Source organism: Elephas maximus, chromosome 13 (genome assembly GCF_024166365.1).
Source record: "Elephas maximus indicus isolate mEleMax1 chromosome 13, mEleMax1 primary haplotype, whole genome shotgun sequence".
Classification (NCBI taxonomy): domain Eukaryota; kingdom Metazoa; phylum Chordata; class Mammalia; order Proboscidea; family Elephantidae; genus Elephas; species Elephas maximus.
Window position 1 is genome coordinate 39,339,186 of NC_064831.1, and position 15,362 is coordinate 39,354,547.

The following is a 15,362-nucleotide window of genomic DNA, read 5'->3' on the forward strand; positions in this document are numbered from 1 at the left end:
TGACAGACCATTAGAAAACTCTTTTCTACTGATTTTGTTATGCTCCACTTAAATTTTTATATATATTACAGTGTGAGTTTAATTTAGTCTATTGTTTTATCTACACACTTTTAATTGTAGTTTTATAAACCCTAAAGTCAAGGATTTTTTCTTTGACTTTTTTATTAAAATTTTAGCTATTCTCATTTATTCTTCCAGGTAATATTCAGAATACATTTTCTAACTTTCAAAAAACAACACATTCTGATAGAGATTGTTTTAAAACTATAAACTGAATTAGGTAGAACTAATATTCTTAAAACGCCTTCCCTTTAAAGAATATGGCCTATCTGTTCAAATTTTCTGTCTCAGTAAAATTTTGTTTTCTTTACATAATTCTCACATATTGTTGGTTCAGATTATTTGTAAGAAATTTGTTTTCTGTTGCTATTCGGAATGGAAGGAGCCCTGGTGGCACAGCGGGTTAAACGCTCGGCCACTAAATGAAAGGTTCGTGGTTCGAACCCACCAGATGCCCTGAAGGAGGAAGATGTGGCAGTCTGCTTCCATAAAGATTACAGCCTTGGAAACCCTATGGCGCAGTTCTACTCTGTCCTATAGGGTAGCTACGAACAGGAATCCACTCGACAGCAGTGATTTTATTCAGAACGGGACTTCTCTCTTCACTGTATTTTCTAACTGGTGACTGCCAGATTAAAGGAAACTGACTTACGTAAATTTTAAAAAACGTCCTTTAGAGGTTTTGAGGTGAACAATCTTATCATTTGAACAGACACGACGTTCATATGCAGTACTAGCACGGGCAAGTATGAAATGCACTCGTATGCTTCTGGTCTGAGTGTAAACTAGGAAAGGCTTTCTGGAAAGTAACCTGGCAAGGTCTATCAAGAACTTTGACCCACTAATTTCACTTCAAGAATACTTCCCAAGAATATAATCAATCATATCACCTACAAATAATGCTAATTTTGGCTTATTTCCATTATCTGTAATTCTACATTTGAGAACGCTTGTCAGGGTGTCTGGAATAATTTTAAATAATGGTATTCCTAGAATCCTCAGAGTACAATGGTTTTTAACGACTTTACAATAATGATTATCTTTAGAACTTGATGAAAAATATGTCCCTCCGCCCCAAAGGTATGCAAAATTGTGTTATAAACAATTTCAGTGGTTTGCAGGCTGTGGAAAGGCATCTATCTATGCATGTTAAGAACCTAAATTCTAGCATCAGTAAATGCGATGAAAGCTGTTAATTTGAAATAGAACAAACAACACAGAAAAACAGAACCAAGGATATCCATACACCCATTCTCCAGATTCCTCTATTGTGACCATTTGTTCCCTTTGCTTTACCATTGGGGCCCTCCCTCTCTACCACCCCTCTTTCTCTCTCTCTTTCTCAACACAGATTCTAACACAGGATTGTTTGATAGATAGACAGATAAATCTTTATATATACATAATTTTTCCTGAACCATTTCTTCCAGCCCTTTACCCCTACATGGTTAAGCGTGCATTTCCTAAGAAAAATGATATTCTCTTTCATAGCCACCGTAAGGGTAACAATGCCAGCAAATTTAACACTGATAAAATTAACATTGATTTATCTAATCTAACATTCATATTCTAATTCTGCCTACTGACCCCAATAATGTCTTTTAAATACCATGAAGTACTTTTTCCTTGTCCAGTACAGCTGCACGTCCAGGCGCAGGTACTGCACACAGTCATATCTTTATAACCTACTTTGATCTGGAACCTTTCCACAAGGTTTGTCTTTTGACACTGGCATTGTGGAAAAATACAGCACCCCCTCACCCTTTTTAGCAGAATGTTCATAGAGGAGGGTTTGTGTGCTGTTTCCTCACAATGAGATTCCAATTTGCATTCTCAGCTGGAACACGCAGAGGTATATCCTTCTCCAGGCATCACATCCGGAGGCACACACGATGGCGGTCTGTCTCTCGTTGGTAATGTTAATTCTGATCCTAAGTCAAGGTGCTGTCCAATTTCTGTACTATTATATAATTACTGCTTTTGATTCTCCCTTGTAGCTAACAGGTAGCCCATGAGGAGGCACTTTAACACCATGCAAATACCCGGCTTCTCCCTAGGGTGCAGTGGTTAAGAGCTACGGCTGCTAGTCAAAAAGCTCAGCAGTTCGAATCCACCAGCCGCTCCTCAGAAACCCTGTGGGGGCAGTACTCCTCTGTCTTACAGGGTTGCTATGAGTCGGAACTGACTCCATGGCAATGGGTTTTGTTTTTTTGGTTTAATGCCTCCTGCCTGATCCTTAGTATGACGGTTGCAAAATGATCATTTTCTCACGGTAGCACTCCCTCTACACTTAGCAATCAGCCTTACCCATTCATTTATTTATCCCTTTATTATTGCTGTGGGCTCACGAAGACTATTGCTTTTCAATGACTTAAAGTTCATTGTTGTTGTTGTTAGGTGCTGTTGAGTTGGTTCCAACTCATAGCAACCCTTCAAGACAGAGTAGAACTGCCCCATAGGGTTTCTAAGGAGCAGCTGGTGGATTTGAACTGCTGACCTGTCTGGTTAGCAGGTGAGCTCTTAAACACTATGCCACCAGGGCTCCTTCAAGTTCATTACCATACTTACTTAATTTGGTGTTTAAATTGTCCCGGAGGTGGCCAGTGGGAGCCCTTCCAAGTTGGCTCTGCTGACATGCCCCCATCATTTTCACAGGCGTTTCTTTACTCATGGGCGTAACAAGGTATTCTAGGCTCAACTCGTGCCTACCTGCCCAGCTTTGGAGTCAGTCATTCTCCAAAATACCCTGGTTTCTTTCAACTGGAAATGATGTTACAGACCGAGACCTGAGCACTGGATTTGCTTATTACTATTGGGTGTCTTTGCTTCTCGGCTCTTTCAGTGGCGGATGTAGAAACTATACACGTGTATTTACATATATACATACATGTACATATAAACACGCAGGTACCTATATATGAGAACATAAACAGACACACAGACATGCTGTTGCTGCTGTTATTGTCAGCTGCTGTTGAGTTAGCCCTGGATTCATGGCAGCCTCATGCACAATGGAACAAATGCTGCCAGGCTCTGCTCCAGCCCCACGACTGACTGCAGATGTGACTGTTTTGATCCACTGGGTTTTCGCTGGCTGATTTTTGGAAGGAGATCACCAGCCTTTCTGCCTAGTCTGTCTTAGCCGGGAAGCTCTGCTGAAACTATTCAGCATCATAGCAACATGCAAGCCTCCACTACAGACGGGCCGAGGCTAAGCTTGAGGTGCACTGGCCAGGAATCGGACCTGGGTCACACATACACTATTAAAAACATGATTTCACATTGACACCTCATCCATCTCCATGGGATCCTCCCTCCCCACCCAGTCTTCCATATTTATATATCTCTTCTTCCACAGTGAAAACCTACGCTCCCAACAACAGCCACACATTTACTCATTTGTTTAACCTTGTAAGTTCCACAACTGTTTCACTCATGACTCCACAATCATCAGGTCTACTAACTAGAGTTCAGGAGTTGTTTGCAAAACCTCCCCAGCTCTTCCTACCCACCTGGCCCCTACTAAAGGTATATAGTCAAATACTACCTTCAGAAATTATTTTGGATTAGTTCTTTCTTTACAGTGAGTTAGGGTATTCATCTGAAATAGAATTTGGTTATTTGCTTTAGTTTAATTTCAGTTCTTAGGTTGTAACTCATTCTTTAACAGCTATTTTACTCTGTGGCAATACATAAGACAGAATAGTGCCCACAAACAGCAAATCACTATTTTAGCTAATTTATATCAATATTACGGACACTGATAGAAAATCACAAAAATCACTGTTTGGAACATGAAGAACTTCCTGATAATACAAACTAGGGGAAACAATATTTACCCATTGTAGCAAGTGAGCATTACCTGGTGTTGTTTGCTATGCTAGTTTGCCACAGGAATGATGAATGGTTCAGTCTCATCAGAGGGGACAGGGACCCAGCAGATTTGCACTCAAAAAAGGCCACAGGGAGAACTCACCTTTTCCAATATGCCGCCTCGTGTTTTCAATAGTGGAATTCCGGTTAACGTTGGATAGCAGCCCAAGGCAGAAACGGTTCTTGTTGTTGGAAGGATCAGTGAAACCATCCACCAACACACTTGTGGAGGAGGCATGGAACGCTTCACCCACACGATTGTTGAGCTCATAGTAGACAATAGAGCACCAGTGTTTTGGTTCCTCATAAGCAACTGCCTGAACATCTGCAAGAAAGAAAAGGCTACAATCAATCAGCGTTAGTGCCTCCAGCTCTCAAAAACTGAAACTGTGTTGTAAACTTGGCTCAGGACCATGGAATGAAGATACAGGAGATCAACTGCTAATACAATGTATGTAATTTATCTATGATGTCTAAAGCAGGTACTTCTTACTAAGTGTGACTGACATTCCCCTGTAACTGGAAGTTTCTCCAACTACTATCAGGTAGCCAAAATGCCAGCTAAGCAAGCAACAGTATATGCTGAACACCAACAATATGCTACTTGCTATGTAGTGTGCAGAAGTAGAAAGTAGGCTCACCACAGACCCCGGCTCACCATCTAAAGAAATGCAACAAGTAGCGAGGGAAAAAACAAACGGGAAGAGAACAATGAGGAGAGGAAATATTCGAGAGGTGCTGGCATAACAGGAATACTCTGGGCAAAGCCTTGGTAGGCCTACGCTTTTTCTAAGCAATGAGAATCAGCTTCTAATATTGATAAGAAATTACTTCACATTTGGTTGCCAATAACTATCACTGCTACAGCTTTGCTCCAGTTCTCAAACCCAGGAAGAAACCTTGCCAGCTGGCCATTCCTACAGAATGAATCATATCTCTCTCATCCAGATTTCATGCTAACTTCCTTATATTTGCTTTAAGTCATGCAGAGCAGGTGTGTTTTGTCTCTCCATTACCAGAATGGGCCAACAATGGAAATTACCCAACTTTACTGACAGGATGCAGCTTGTTAAGTCAAATCTCTTAAGACCAACAAATCTCCAAACAGAACATGCTTCTAAACATTTGCAGCTAAAAGGTTTTAAAGATAAGTTCCTTCTGTAGTAAAACCTCTTATAGCATTGCTTTTAGAGATTCCAGGAATACAACCCATTGTACATCCAGTGTGCCAATATGTAATGATCGGAGGTTTATGAAGTCTTTGGTGAACAATCATTAAAAAAAAAAAGAAAGGAAGGAAATCCACATCAGAAGCATGGGCTAAAACTGATAAGGGAGAATTACCACCGTGTTCTTAAATCAATTCCACAAATATTAAAAAGCATTTTACTTTAAAATTCAGAAAACAAGGAAAACGATCATTTAAAAATCCACACATACACTAGTTGTTTGATAAACAAGTGAGCTGCAAACAAACACACACTAGTGTCCTTATCTGCTAAATACCTCTCCCATATCAACACAAATTTCCAAGAGCAAAACTTTAATGATTTACAACTGTGAAATCTTGAAGAAGCCTTCAGTGTCATTAATAAAATGTTCTTATCAGTTATCAGGATTGTTCAAAATACTATTTATCTACCACAAGGGTTGAAAAAATTTTCTGTAAAAAGCCAGAAAGGTTTTGTGAGCCATATGGTCTCTACTGTAACTACTCAATTCTGCTCACGTAGCACCAAAAGCAGCCATAGAGAACATAAATAAACGAGCCTGTGTTCCAACACAATTTTATTTACAAACACAGACAGAGGGCTGAACTGGCCTGCGGACTAGTTTGCTAAACTGTCTAATCTAGGGAAACCACTAAAATTTTTTGTTGTTCTTGTTTAAAAAGGGGTCAATACTCCTTCCTCCTGAAAATATTAACTGCAAACTTTTTCTAGCGAAGAAAAAAAAGATTTTTAAAATTCTGATTTAGGTGAAAGTTTACAGAGCAAATTAGTTTCTCATTGGACAATTAATACATGAATTGTTAAGTGACATTGGCTGCCAACTCCACAATGTGTCAACACTCTCCCCTTCTCCACCCCGGGTTCCCTGTTTCCATTCGTCCAGTTTTCCTGTCCCTTCCTGCCTTCTCGTCTTTGCTTTTGGGCTCCTGCACCCACTAGTCTCGTATCCATGACTCAGCTATGAAGCACGTCCCTCACATCTGTTACTGTTGGCCATACAGACCTGTCTAATCTTTGGCTGCAGGGTGAACCTCAGGAGTGACTTCAGTACTGAGTTAAAACGGTGTCTGGGAGCCATACGCTAGGGGTTTCTCCAGTCTCTGCTAGACCAGAAAGCCTGTTCTGCGGGGGGCGGGGGTTTGGTGTGAATTTGAATTTTATTCTACATTTTTCCCACCACTCTGTCTGGGACCCTCTATTGTGTCTAGTGGAGAAAATTTTAAAGGCTATTTAAAGGACATGCCTATTTCTCAAAGTTGGCCATTTTAGGCATAACAACTAAATTGGCATAGAATGGAACAATAGCTACAGGGCCCACATGCTCCTAACTGTAGAGTAATGGCTGTGCCCTCTTTTGCTACACTGTCCCCCAAGTGCAGATTCCAAGGATGTGTGAGATAGAGGTTACTTTCCCCAACCAAAGTCTTTCACTGTTGGCTTGTAATCACATGTTCTAAGAGATGATCAGGAAGCATAAAATACAGAGCCAATAAAAAGGGATACAAAAACACTGCCTCTGCCTATGGAGCTGCCATATACTAAGAGGTATACCTCTGGTATACGATCCAGCTCATTCCGATGGAGGGAGCACAAGGACAGAATTCCCCAAACCGTATCAGTGTAGATCGCAGAATAAAATTTTACAGGTAGAAACGCGTACATTCTATTTTACCACACTGCACACCTAAGAACAGTTTTTTGAGTTCATGCTCAAATTTTAAGCACTGAAAAAATATACGCAATTCTAGCAAAGACTAAATTTTCTCCTAATGCAATATGACACACCTGCGAGTCCCTGGGTGGTGCAAATGGTTAACATGCTCAGCTGCTATGCGAAAGGTTGGTGGTTCAAATCCGCCCAGAGGCACCCTGGAAGAAAAGCCTGGGAATGTACTTCTGAAAGGTCATAGCCATTGAAACCCTACGGAGCGCTGTTCCTACTCTGACACACGTGGGGTCACCATGAATCAGAATCTACTCCACAGCAACTGGTTTCCTGGTTTAAGTAATCAAATTGTAGTTAACTTCCATTTGCATAAACTATATACGAACTGAACGGTCCACGCCACAGGTTAAGTGCGTTACTGAAGTACTTTCTCCAACAGTGTGGTCATGACATCATATAGACGCTCAAGGATTCTCCCAAACTCATTTACCCGGGTTTTCTGCTCACTTGAACCTACTCAACTTCCCAATGCAGACCTGGAAGAATGATGCCATCTTCCCTTCAGCTGCTTCCAGGGGAGATAATGAGCTGGGAACAAAGGCCCTACCAGACAAGGAAAGAAATTTTCAGTTCTGCTTATAAAGTCTGCAGGATAAGAACAGGAAAAACATGTACCTCAAAACCTTTTTGGCAACAAGGCTGTGTACCATCAAGTCGATTCGACTCACAGCGACCCTATATGACAGGGGAGAACTGCCCCATAGGCAGTTTTTTTGTTTGACATTTGAAATTCAGATACCTGTATTATCTGAATAGGGTTTCCTAGACTATACTTTTTACAGGAGCAGATTGCTAGGTCTTTTCTCCCATGAAATTGCTGGTGGGTTCTAACCGCAGACCTTTTGCCTAGCAGCTGAGCATTTAAACCATTGTGCAATGAGGTTAGAGATAAATAAATACAGCAAAAAAGAAACAAATGCCATCAGTTTGTTCCAGCTGCACCTATACACAGATGGGCAGAGAAAATAAATGAGGTTTATGAAAATCTATCCTAACCAAAAATGGAACCCTTTGGAAAGCCCAGCTATACGAACTTCCGATTCTGGAAATCACTAGTAAAAACTCAACTTTAGCATTATTCTGCTCATTATTTCACAGCATCCCTCTGTCCTTCGTTTAAAAATACTATATTTATCACCAACTCAAAATTATCACATATTATACATCTATACAGACTGCACAATTATACTCAAGCCCTCATTAAGTCAAATGTGTTTTTTTTTAAATAAAAGACTTGCTGTCCAAAGACTTCTTTCTACTGCACTTTTCTTATCATTGTGCTCCATCTTCCTCAAAAAAGCTACCTTTCTAAAGATTAATAAAACTCGTGAGAGAAATGAACATTTGGAAAGGTAAACTTCAGCCTCTAAAAAGGGAGTCAGTGGCGAATCATTTTACCTCCTCTGTTGATTTCTGAGGGCAGTGAAGGCGCCATCATATTCGTGTCCATGGGCTGTGAGCCATCCTGGGTCATGGGGTCTTCAGGAGGCAAGTAAGCAGGCGGGGGTGTATCTGCTACAAATTTTAAAAGGAAAATGAATTCTTCATCCTCGATAAACACACAGGCTTAAACATATATTCTCTTTTGTGCTGAAATTTTTAGGAGATCATGTTATCATTTCAACTTGGCTGATCTCCTTGTCAGAAGACTGGCTACCATGGACATGGGTCTTGACATATGATTTCTAAAAATAACTACTACCCTATAATCTTATACATCTTTAGTGAAAATTCGGTGGGAGGAAAAGTACTATATACCAGTTCTAGAAGTTGTCTGCCTATCCTGGATCGTGACATTTTGAAACAATTGAATAGCATTTAAACCACACTTTCATGCAGTCCACTTTGACAGGACCTCTGCATTGTCCAGACAGATGGACAACCTTTGAATGCCACACGGGACTTCAGAAAAGCAGCTTCAAGGTCTCCTGCATGAAATCCATGGCACTTAGGAATCTACCGCTGAGTTTCATTACAGCCTACTGGTTCACACTGCTACTTTTCCACGACTTCAAGCAATCTGTTAGGACGATCTACTCCCCCACCCACTTCGCCAATCACTAACTTTAGAAATCCTCGTAACAGAATAAGGAAATAAATCAGTTTATCACAGCTATCTCCTATTTCAGAAGTTAGGTTTTTCTTTTTCCTGAAAAGCACATAGCCAGTTGGCAAATAAAAACCCATCTGGCATATATGGCCGAGGCTCGGGAACAAATTTTTACCTTAGGGACTCATGGATAACTGGGATGAGCGCTCTAGACTATTCAGGGTAAATGTTGACTACAAATAGCTAGTACTGCTGCTTTAGTTTTTCTCAGTGATTTCCATGTCAGAATCTCAGCTGAGTCATAACTCGGTAACTCCCACCAACTAGCTGCTAACAAAGGCATAGCTAACAAGCAATGACTCAAAGCACTGGACTATGGGGACCTTATCTGGATGCCTTTTTCACCCTTTCCTGAGCTTCTCTGAACTCAGCTTCTTCCCTACAGCTGTAATGCTGACTCTGATTTACCTCCAGCCAGGAATGAAGACAAAGAGCCTCCTCTGAGACCACATGCAATGAATTTCTGCAAACCAGCTGGTGGATATTTCATGGGCAACCTGCGGCATGAGCACCACTGAGAGGGACCAGACAATCAAGGCTAGCACTCTACTTGCCTTAAGAAGCTCCTCCTACTCCCTGCAACTTTCTCTTTTCCATACTTGCTCTACTTGGCCTATGACTTAATCACTGACAGCTAGGGACAAAGTGTAAATTCAAGTGATAATCTTCCATTTCCTTCACTGTTGGGACCACCCTGGGTTTGCCAAAACTAAACTCCTCACCACTAACCTAGCAAATCCACTGGGTTTAGGAGAGAGTGGGTTAGATAGGAAAAATCAGTAGGCAGGATATTAGCTGGACTTTTAAACTAATCTATGTCCCAGCCTCATCCTAAACAGCTCTGCACTGAAAAACAAACAAAACAATGCAAAATAAACAGGCTTAAAATAAAAGAAGCAATCAATCAATACATGCATGCAAGCAATATCAAACCTGGACGACTTTTCAAATTCTCAGGACATACCAGCATTGATGTTGAATTCAAATTTACTTAAAAACATTTCAAGTGGCCCAAATGACACCGTGGCCCAGTCATTCTCCCTTCTTGAAATGCTAACAGATACGAAGTATATCTTTGTTTAGCATATCCTTCTTGAGTTCTATTGGCAAGCAATTTGGCACTATTATTTTTTTTTTGTCTGAGATGCTTGCTTATTAACCTATAACTTGAAAAATATAATGTTCTAATTAATCATTTGATAAACACTACACCATTGGTTCTATCTTAAAAAAGAGGGTAATTGCCTTTGTCTTTGCTAAATTAAACAGATGGTTTCCAGTGCTTCTGTTACAATTCCTTTGATGCTGAAGTGTATGTTTCTTGGGATTACATCACCATTTAAGTGAATTTAATTAAGTAGGGGGGTATGACCCCTCAGGAAGTTAAGTTTTCTGAGGCTGACCGTACAACTGGGTTTCTCATAGCAGCAAATGTGCGTAACGTACTATTTTTCTCTTCCTCTCTTTTACAGAGAGCAAAGACTATGACCATTGTATCACTTCCAGAATGATGGACCTCTTTCAAAACCTTTTATAATCCAGGAAAAATACACAGCTTATTCAAGGACCTGTGCCTGACAAATAACACAAGAAGTTTGCTTACTCGGCTACCGGGTCTTCTTTCGCCAAAAGTCACATTGTAAGAGTACTAGAGCACAGTGCCACACACCAGGACTAGCCTTCTCCCTTCCAGATCACCCCGCGTCTCCCCGGCACTGCGATGACCCAGCCTGATCTAACCACAGCACGCACTAAGCATTCCAACGTACCTGGCATCTGAAAAGGGCTTCCTGGGTCTGAGCTGGTGGGAGAGTGGGGGTAGGTGCTACTGCTGCTTCCAGGAGAGTTTGGGTAACTGCTGTTGGGTGAATGAGGAAACGGATGGCTGTTGGGCTGCTGGAAAGAATCCGGAAAAGTGGCATTGAGTGGCATGTGAGGCTCGTTTTGTCCTAAGTTACGGAACTGAGCTAAGAGGCTGTGCTGAGGGTTATACTCGCTATGGCGTGGAACCAGCACTGGAGGAAGAACTGGAAAAAGGGGAAGAGAAAAAGAGAGACAAAAATGAGAATGATTAACATCTGTAATTACGTACAAGAAAGCTGACACATGATCTGTGACAACAGACTATCTGAACTGTCTTGCTGGTAACTCAAAAGCACTATTCAGATGAGACGCCATTTTACACTCAGTAACAAATATGGACTCTTTAGAACCGTCAGTGACATATGCCTGAGATATGCCGCCTTGATAAGCTGTCGCTGGCAAGTCTTACAAAATATATTCTTTTAGGTTAAGAATGCTAATGTCCCCCCATTCTTAATTTTTTCATTCACTAAGAACAACAAAACGGAAACCCTGGTGGCGTACTGGTTAAGTGCTACGGCTGCTAACCAAAAGGTCAGCAGTTCGAATCCACCAGGCATTCCTTGGAAACTCTATGGGGCAGTTCTACTCTGTCCCATATGGCCGCTATGGTTGGAATCAACTCGATGGCAGCAGGTTTCTTTTTTTTTTTTTTAAGAACAAAAACACAATTAATGATACAGATCATCACTGACAATTCCAGTTTGCAGCTCTGGCTGATAAAGATTTTACGTTTAAGTGCTAATAATATTTATGAATAGTTTTAGAAGAAATAGGATGGAGTCACTGGCTGGCTTACTTTGGACATGTCATTAGAAAGACCAATCACTAGAAAAAGGCATCATGCTTGGGAAAGCAGAGGGTCAGAGAAAAGGAGGAGGACCCTCAATGAGAAGAACTGACACAATAGCGACAACAACGGGCTGAGACATATCAAAGATCATGAAGATGGTGCAGGACCGGCCAACGTTTCATTCCGTTGTTTATACATAAAGTCACGTGAATTAGAGTTGACTGGGCAGCAACTTACAGCAACGTTTATTGAATGATATGAACTATTCACCACAAAATGTTTTAAACTGACACACTAACACTTTAAAACAAAAGGTAGTGTAACAACCAAACCCGCTGCCATCGAGTCAATTCTGACTCATAGCGACCCTACAGGACAGAACAGAGCTACCCCATAGGGTTTCCAAGGGAGCATCTGGTGGATTCCAACTGCCGACCTTTTGGTCAGCAGCCGTAGCACTTAACTACTGCACCAGGGCTCTAGTAAATGAAGTAGAGGGGGTAAACGCAGCAAGCAGTATAAAATTCAAATGCCAATGAAGATGCTTCATCAGACAAGATATGACATTTTGTAGGACAGAATGTGTGTTGTGTCCCATTAGTCATGCTTTACGAAAATCTTTTCTCTAAGGGCCTTAATGTTCACTCACTCCTCACAATCTGATAGACCAAGGAACAAACAGGTCATGCAACCACATTTTTCTTCAGAATCTGTTGAGAAGCTAGGAAACCAACTCTCATGTTGTTCCTAAATACTCTGTATGTTAGGAACCTAAGGAGTTAATAATTAGCATGGTCATCACCCTCCAGAAACCCAATGTTTTGAAACCTCACGGTGGAGGCAAAGCCACTATAAACTTAATGCTCACAGCAGGAAAGGGTGGGGGAACAGTCACAGCCCTACCCAGGGCCAGACCCTACTCTCCTCACTGGGGTGGCCAGAATGCCCTTCCCGATCACAAAGGTCATTGGAAGCCCTACTTCTCTGGTGGCCCAGCTAGGAAGAGAAAAACACACCAGCTAGTAAACTGCAGGGGAGGAGCGAGGAGGAGATTTAAAATCTGTTATATTGTTGAGTGCCCGAATGTATCTTCCCAAGGAAATAATATTCAGTAGTATTAGGAATTAAGTAAACTTTTTAGGGCTTTCCACAGAATCTATCCATAATTTATATCATTTCTATGGGATCTATGGGAGGATGTGTTCTAACACTTGGAATATCATTTATTTATGAGATGAAAATTGTTTTTCTTTTAAGTAAAAATAGGTTTTGAAGACAGTGAAATTTCCCATATGCTGTATCTTAAATTTCTGCATAATCCTGTATCAATAAGATTTGTTATTTCCCTGTTATCTGATCCCTTAGAAAGAAACCTTTTTAGTATAACAAGTATATTTTCTTTTTAGCATAGTGATGGAATCTGTCCAAACCAGCTCTTCAAAGCATAGTAATTTCTCCTTCTACCTTTCAATAGCCATCTGAAGTGTAACCTACTTTGTTCTGTGAAGAAAAAAACCCTGAAAGTCATAAAGACTCCCTGTACTCCAATAAAAATCTGTATTTTTAAAATAAATACATGCTATAAAAGTCTAATACCTTTAGATTTCCTATATAATCAGAAACTCTTTTTTTTAGCTGCTGCAGCTTTAGTTACCAATTTCCAACTTGCCTTTTTACGGTCATCTCTCAATTCTGACTCTTATCCTTAAAAAAAATAAAAGAGGGCAAACAATGGCCCTTAAACCTTCCCCACAAACGCAGTGCCAGACAGCAACTGGAACCAATCAATCTCCCATCTCCCCAACCGTTCTGGAGGGCCCCTCACCCCACATGCAGATTCTATTACCACAGCCCATGTTTTAATGGGTTTGGGTTTTTGTTTTTTTTTTGTATTGCCAGTGCTTTGACTCATGGTGATCCCACAGGACAGGAAAACTGTCCCATAGGGTTTCCAAGGCTGTAATCCTCACAGAAGGAGACTGCTATATCTTCCTCCCACATATCTTCATACAGATATTATATATTTCTTGTTAAATTTACTCTTACATATATTATCATTTTTGTTGATATTTTAAACGGAATTTTCTCATTGTATCTTCTGATAAATATGAAAGTTACTCATTTTGGCACGTTACTTTTATATCCTATTATTTTGGCTGAATTCTTTTGTTGTTTAGGTTAGTTTTATCATTGATTCTTTATAGTGTTCTCCTAGTATATGATCATGGCACAAACAAGTAGATATAAAAAAAAAAAAAAAACCAAACCCAGTGCCATCGAGTCGATTCCAACTCATAGTGACCCTACAGGACAGAGGAGAACTGCCCCATAGAGTTTCCAAGGAGCGCCTGGCGGATTTGAACTGCCGATCCTTTGGTTAGCAGCCGTAGCACTTAACCATTACACCACCAGGGTTTCCAAGTAGGTATGGTTTTCCTTTTCCCATTGTTTTCTCTTGTCTAATTGCATTGGCTAATGGGGGCAGAATAATGTTAAAAAGCAGCAGAGATGGCGGCTCCTTGACTTATTCCTGACCCTGATGAAAACGCCTCCAGTGCTTCCCCATTGGGGCTGAAATCCAATAACCCACGGCTGTCGAGTCGATTCTGACTCACAGCGACCCTACAGGACAGAGTAGAACTGCCTGAAAGAGTTTCCAAGGAGTGCCTGGTGGATTCCAACTGCCGACCTCTTGGTTAGCAGCCATAGCACTTAACCACTACGCCACCATGGTTTCCATTAGGGCTGAAATACATACATATTCTCTCAAAGAAGTATCTATTAATTCCTGTATTTGAGTGTTTTTAATTATCAATGGGTGTTGAATTTTTGTCAGAAGCTTTCTCAGCATTTCTGGAGATACTACGATTTTTCTTCTTATACCAATTAATATGGTGAATTATGCTTGAATTCCTGGCATAAATCCCACTTGGTCATGATAAACTATTCTGATCACTGCTTTAAATGTATCCCACAGATATGTAGGTGTTCTTTGTGATCATTATTTCCCAGAAATCCTGTAGTTTTTGCTTTTATTTTCTCATTCGAGTTATTTAATAGAAAAATTTAAAAAATATCCCAGTGGAGGAGCTTATTTGCTTTCAATTTCTACTTTTATGGCATCATTATAAGAATGTTGATTGTAATACTTCTACTTTGTATGAAACTTATTAATGTTTCCTTTGAGACCTACAATGTGATATATTTTTGTGAATGTTCTTTGTACATTTTGTACATTTGAAAAAAAGGCACATTTTCTATTTAATCATGGTTCAGTGTTCAATATTTATCTATTAAGAGCTACCTTACATTTTTTTTTTTAACTGATAATGTATCGGGGTCAGCACAGTATTTCTGTGAAGGGCCAGAGAGTAAATATTTTAGACTCTGGAAGCTATATGGTCTCCTTCATTCATTCTGCTGTTGTAGTGAGAAAGTAGCCACTAAAATACATAAACACATAGGCATAGCTATGTTCCAATAAAGCATTTTTTACAAAAACAGATGGCAACTAGATCTGGCCTGCAGACTACAGTTTCCCTGTCTCTGGTATCATTACTTACGTTTTTCCTACATGACCTGTCTCGTATTTAGATTGCCATGTAAAAGTTCCTATTATTAGTGTGTTTCTATTTGTTTTTTCCAACATATCCTGCAGTTTCTTCTTTATATAGGTGGTTGCTGTGTTATTTGGTACATAGATGT

General features: G+C 40.3%; 1 protein-coding gene across 3 annotated transcripts in view; it reads right to left on the reverse strand.

Moving 5' to 3' along the window:
* SMAD1 (SMAD family member 1) overlaps nucleotides 1–15,362 on the reverse strand; it is a 90,207-nt gene that overhangs the window by 8,187 nt on the left and 66,658 nt on the right. For all 3 annotated transcript variants that reach the window (XM_049905438.1, XM_049905436.1, XM_049905437.1), the window contains exons 3-5: nucleotides 10,771–11,028; nucleotides 8,290–8,406; nucleotides 4,037–4,258 (exon numbers count right to left, since the gene is read on the reverse strand). In XM_049905438.1, the coding sequence (XP_049761395.1) occupies nucleotides 4,037–4,258; nucleotides 8,290–8,406; nucleotides 10,771–11,028 (597 nt within the window). The remainder of the gene's footprint in view (nucleotides 1–4,036; nucleotides 4,259–8,289; nucleotides 8,407–10,770; nucleotides 11,029–15,362) is intronic.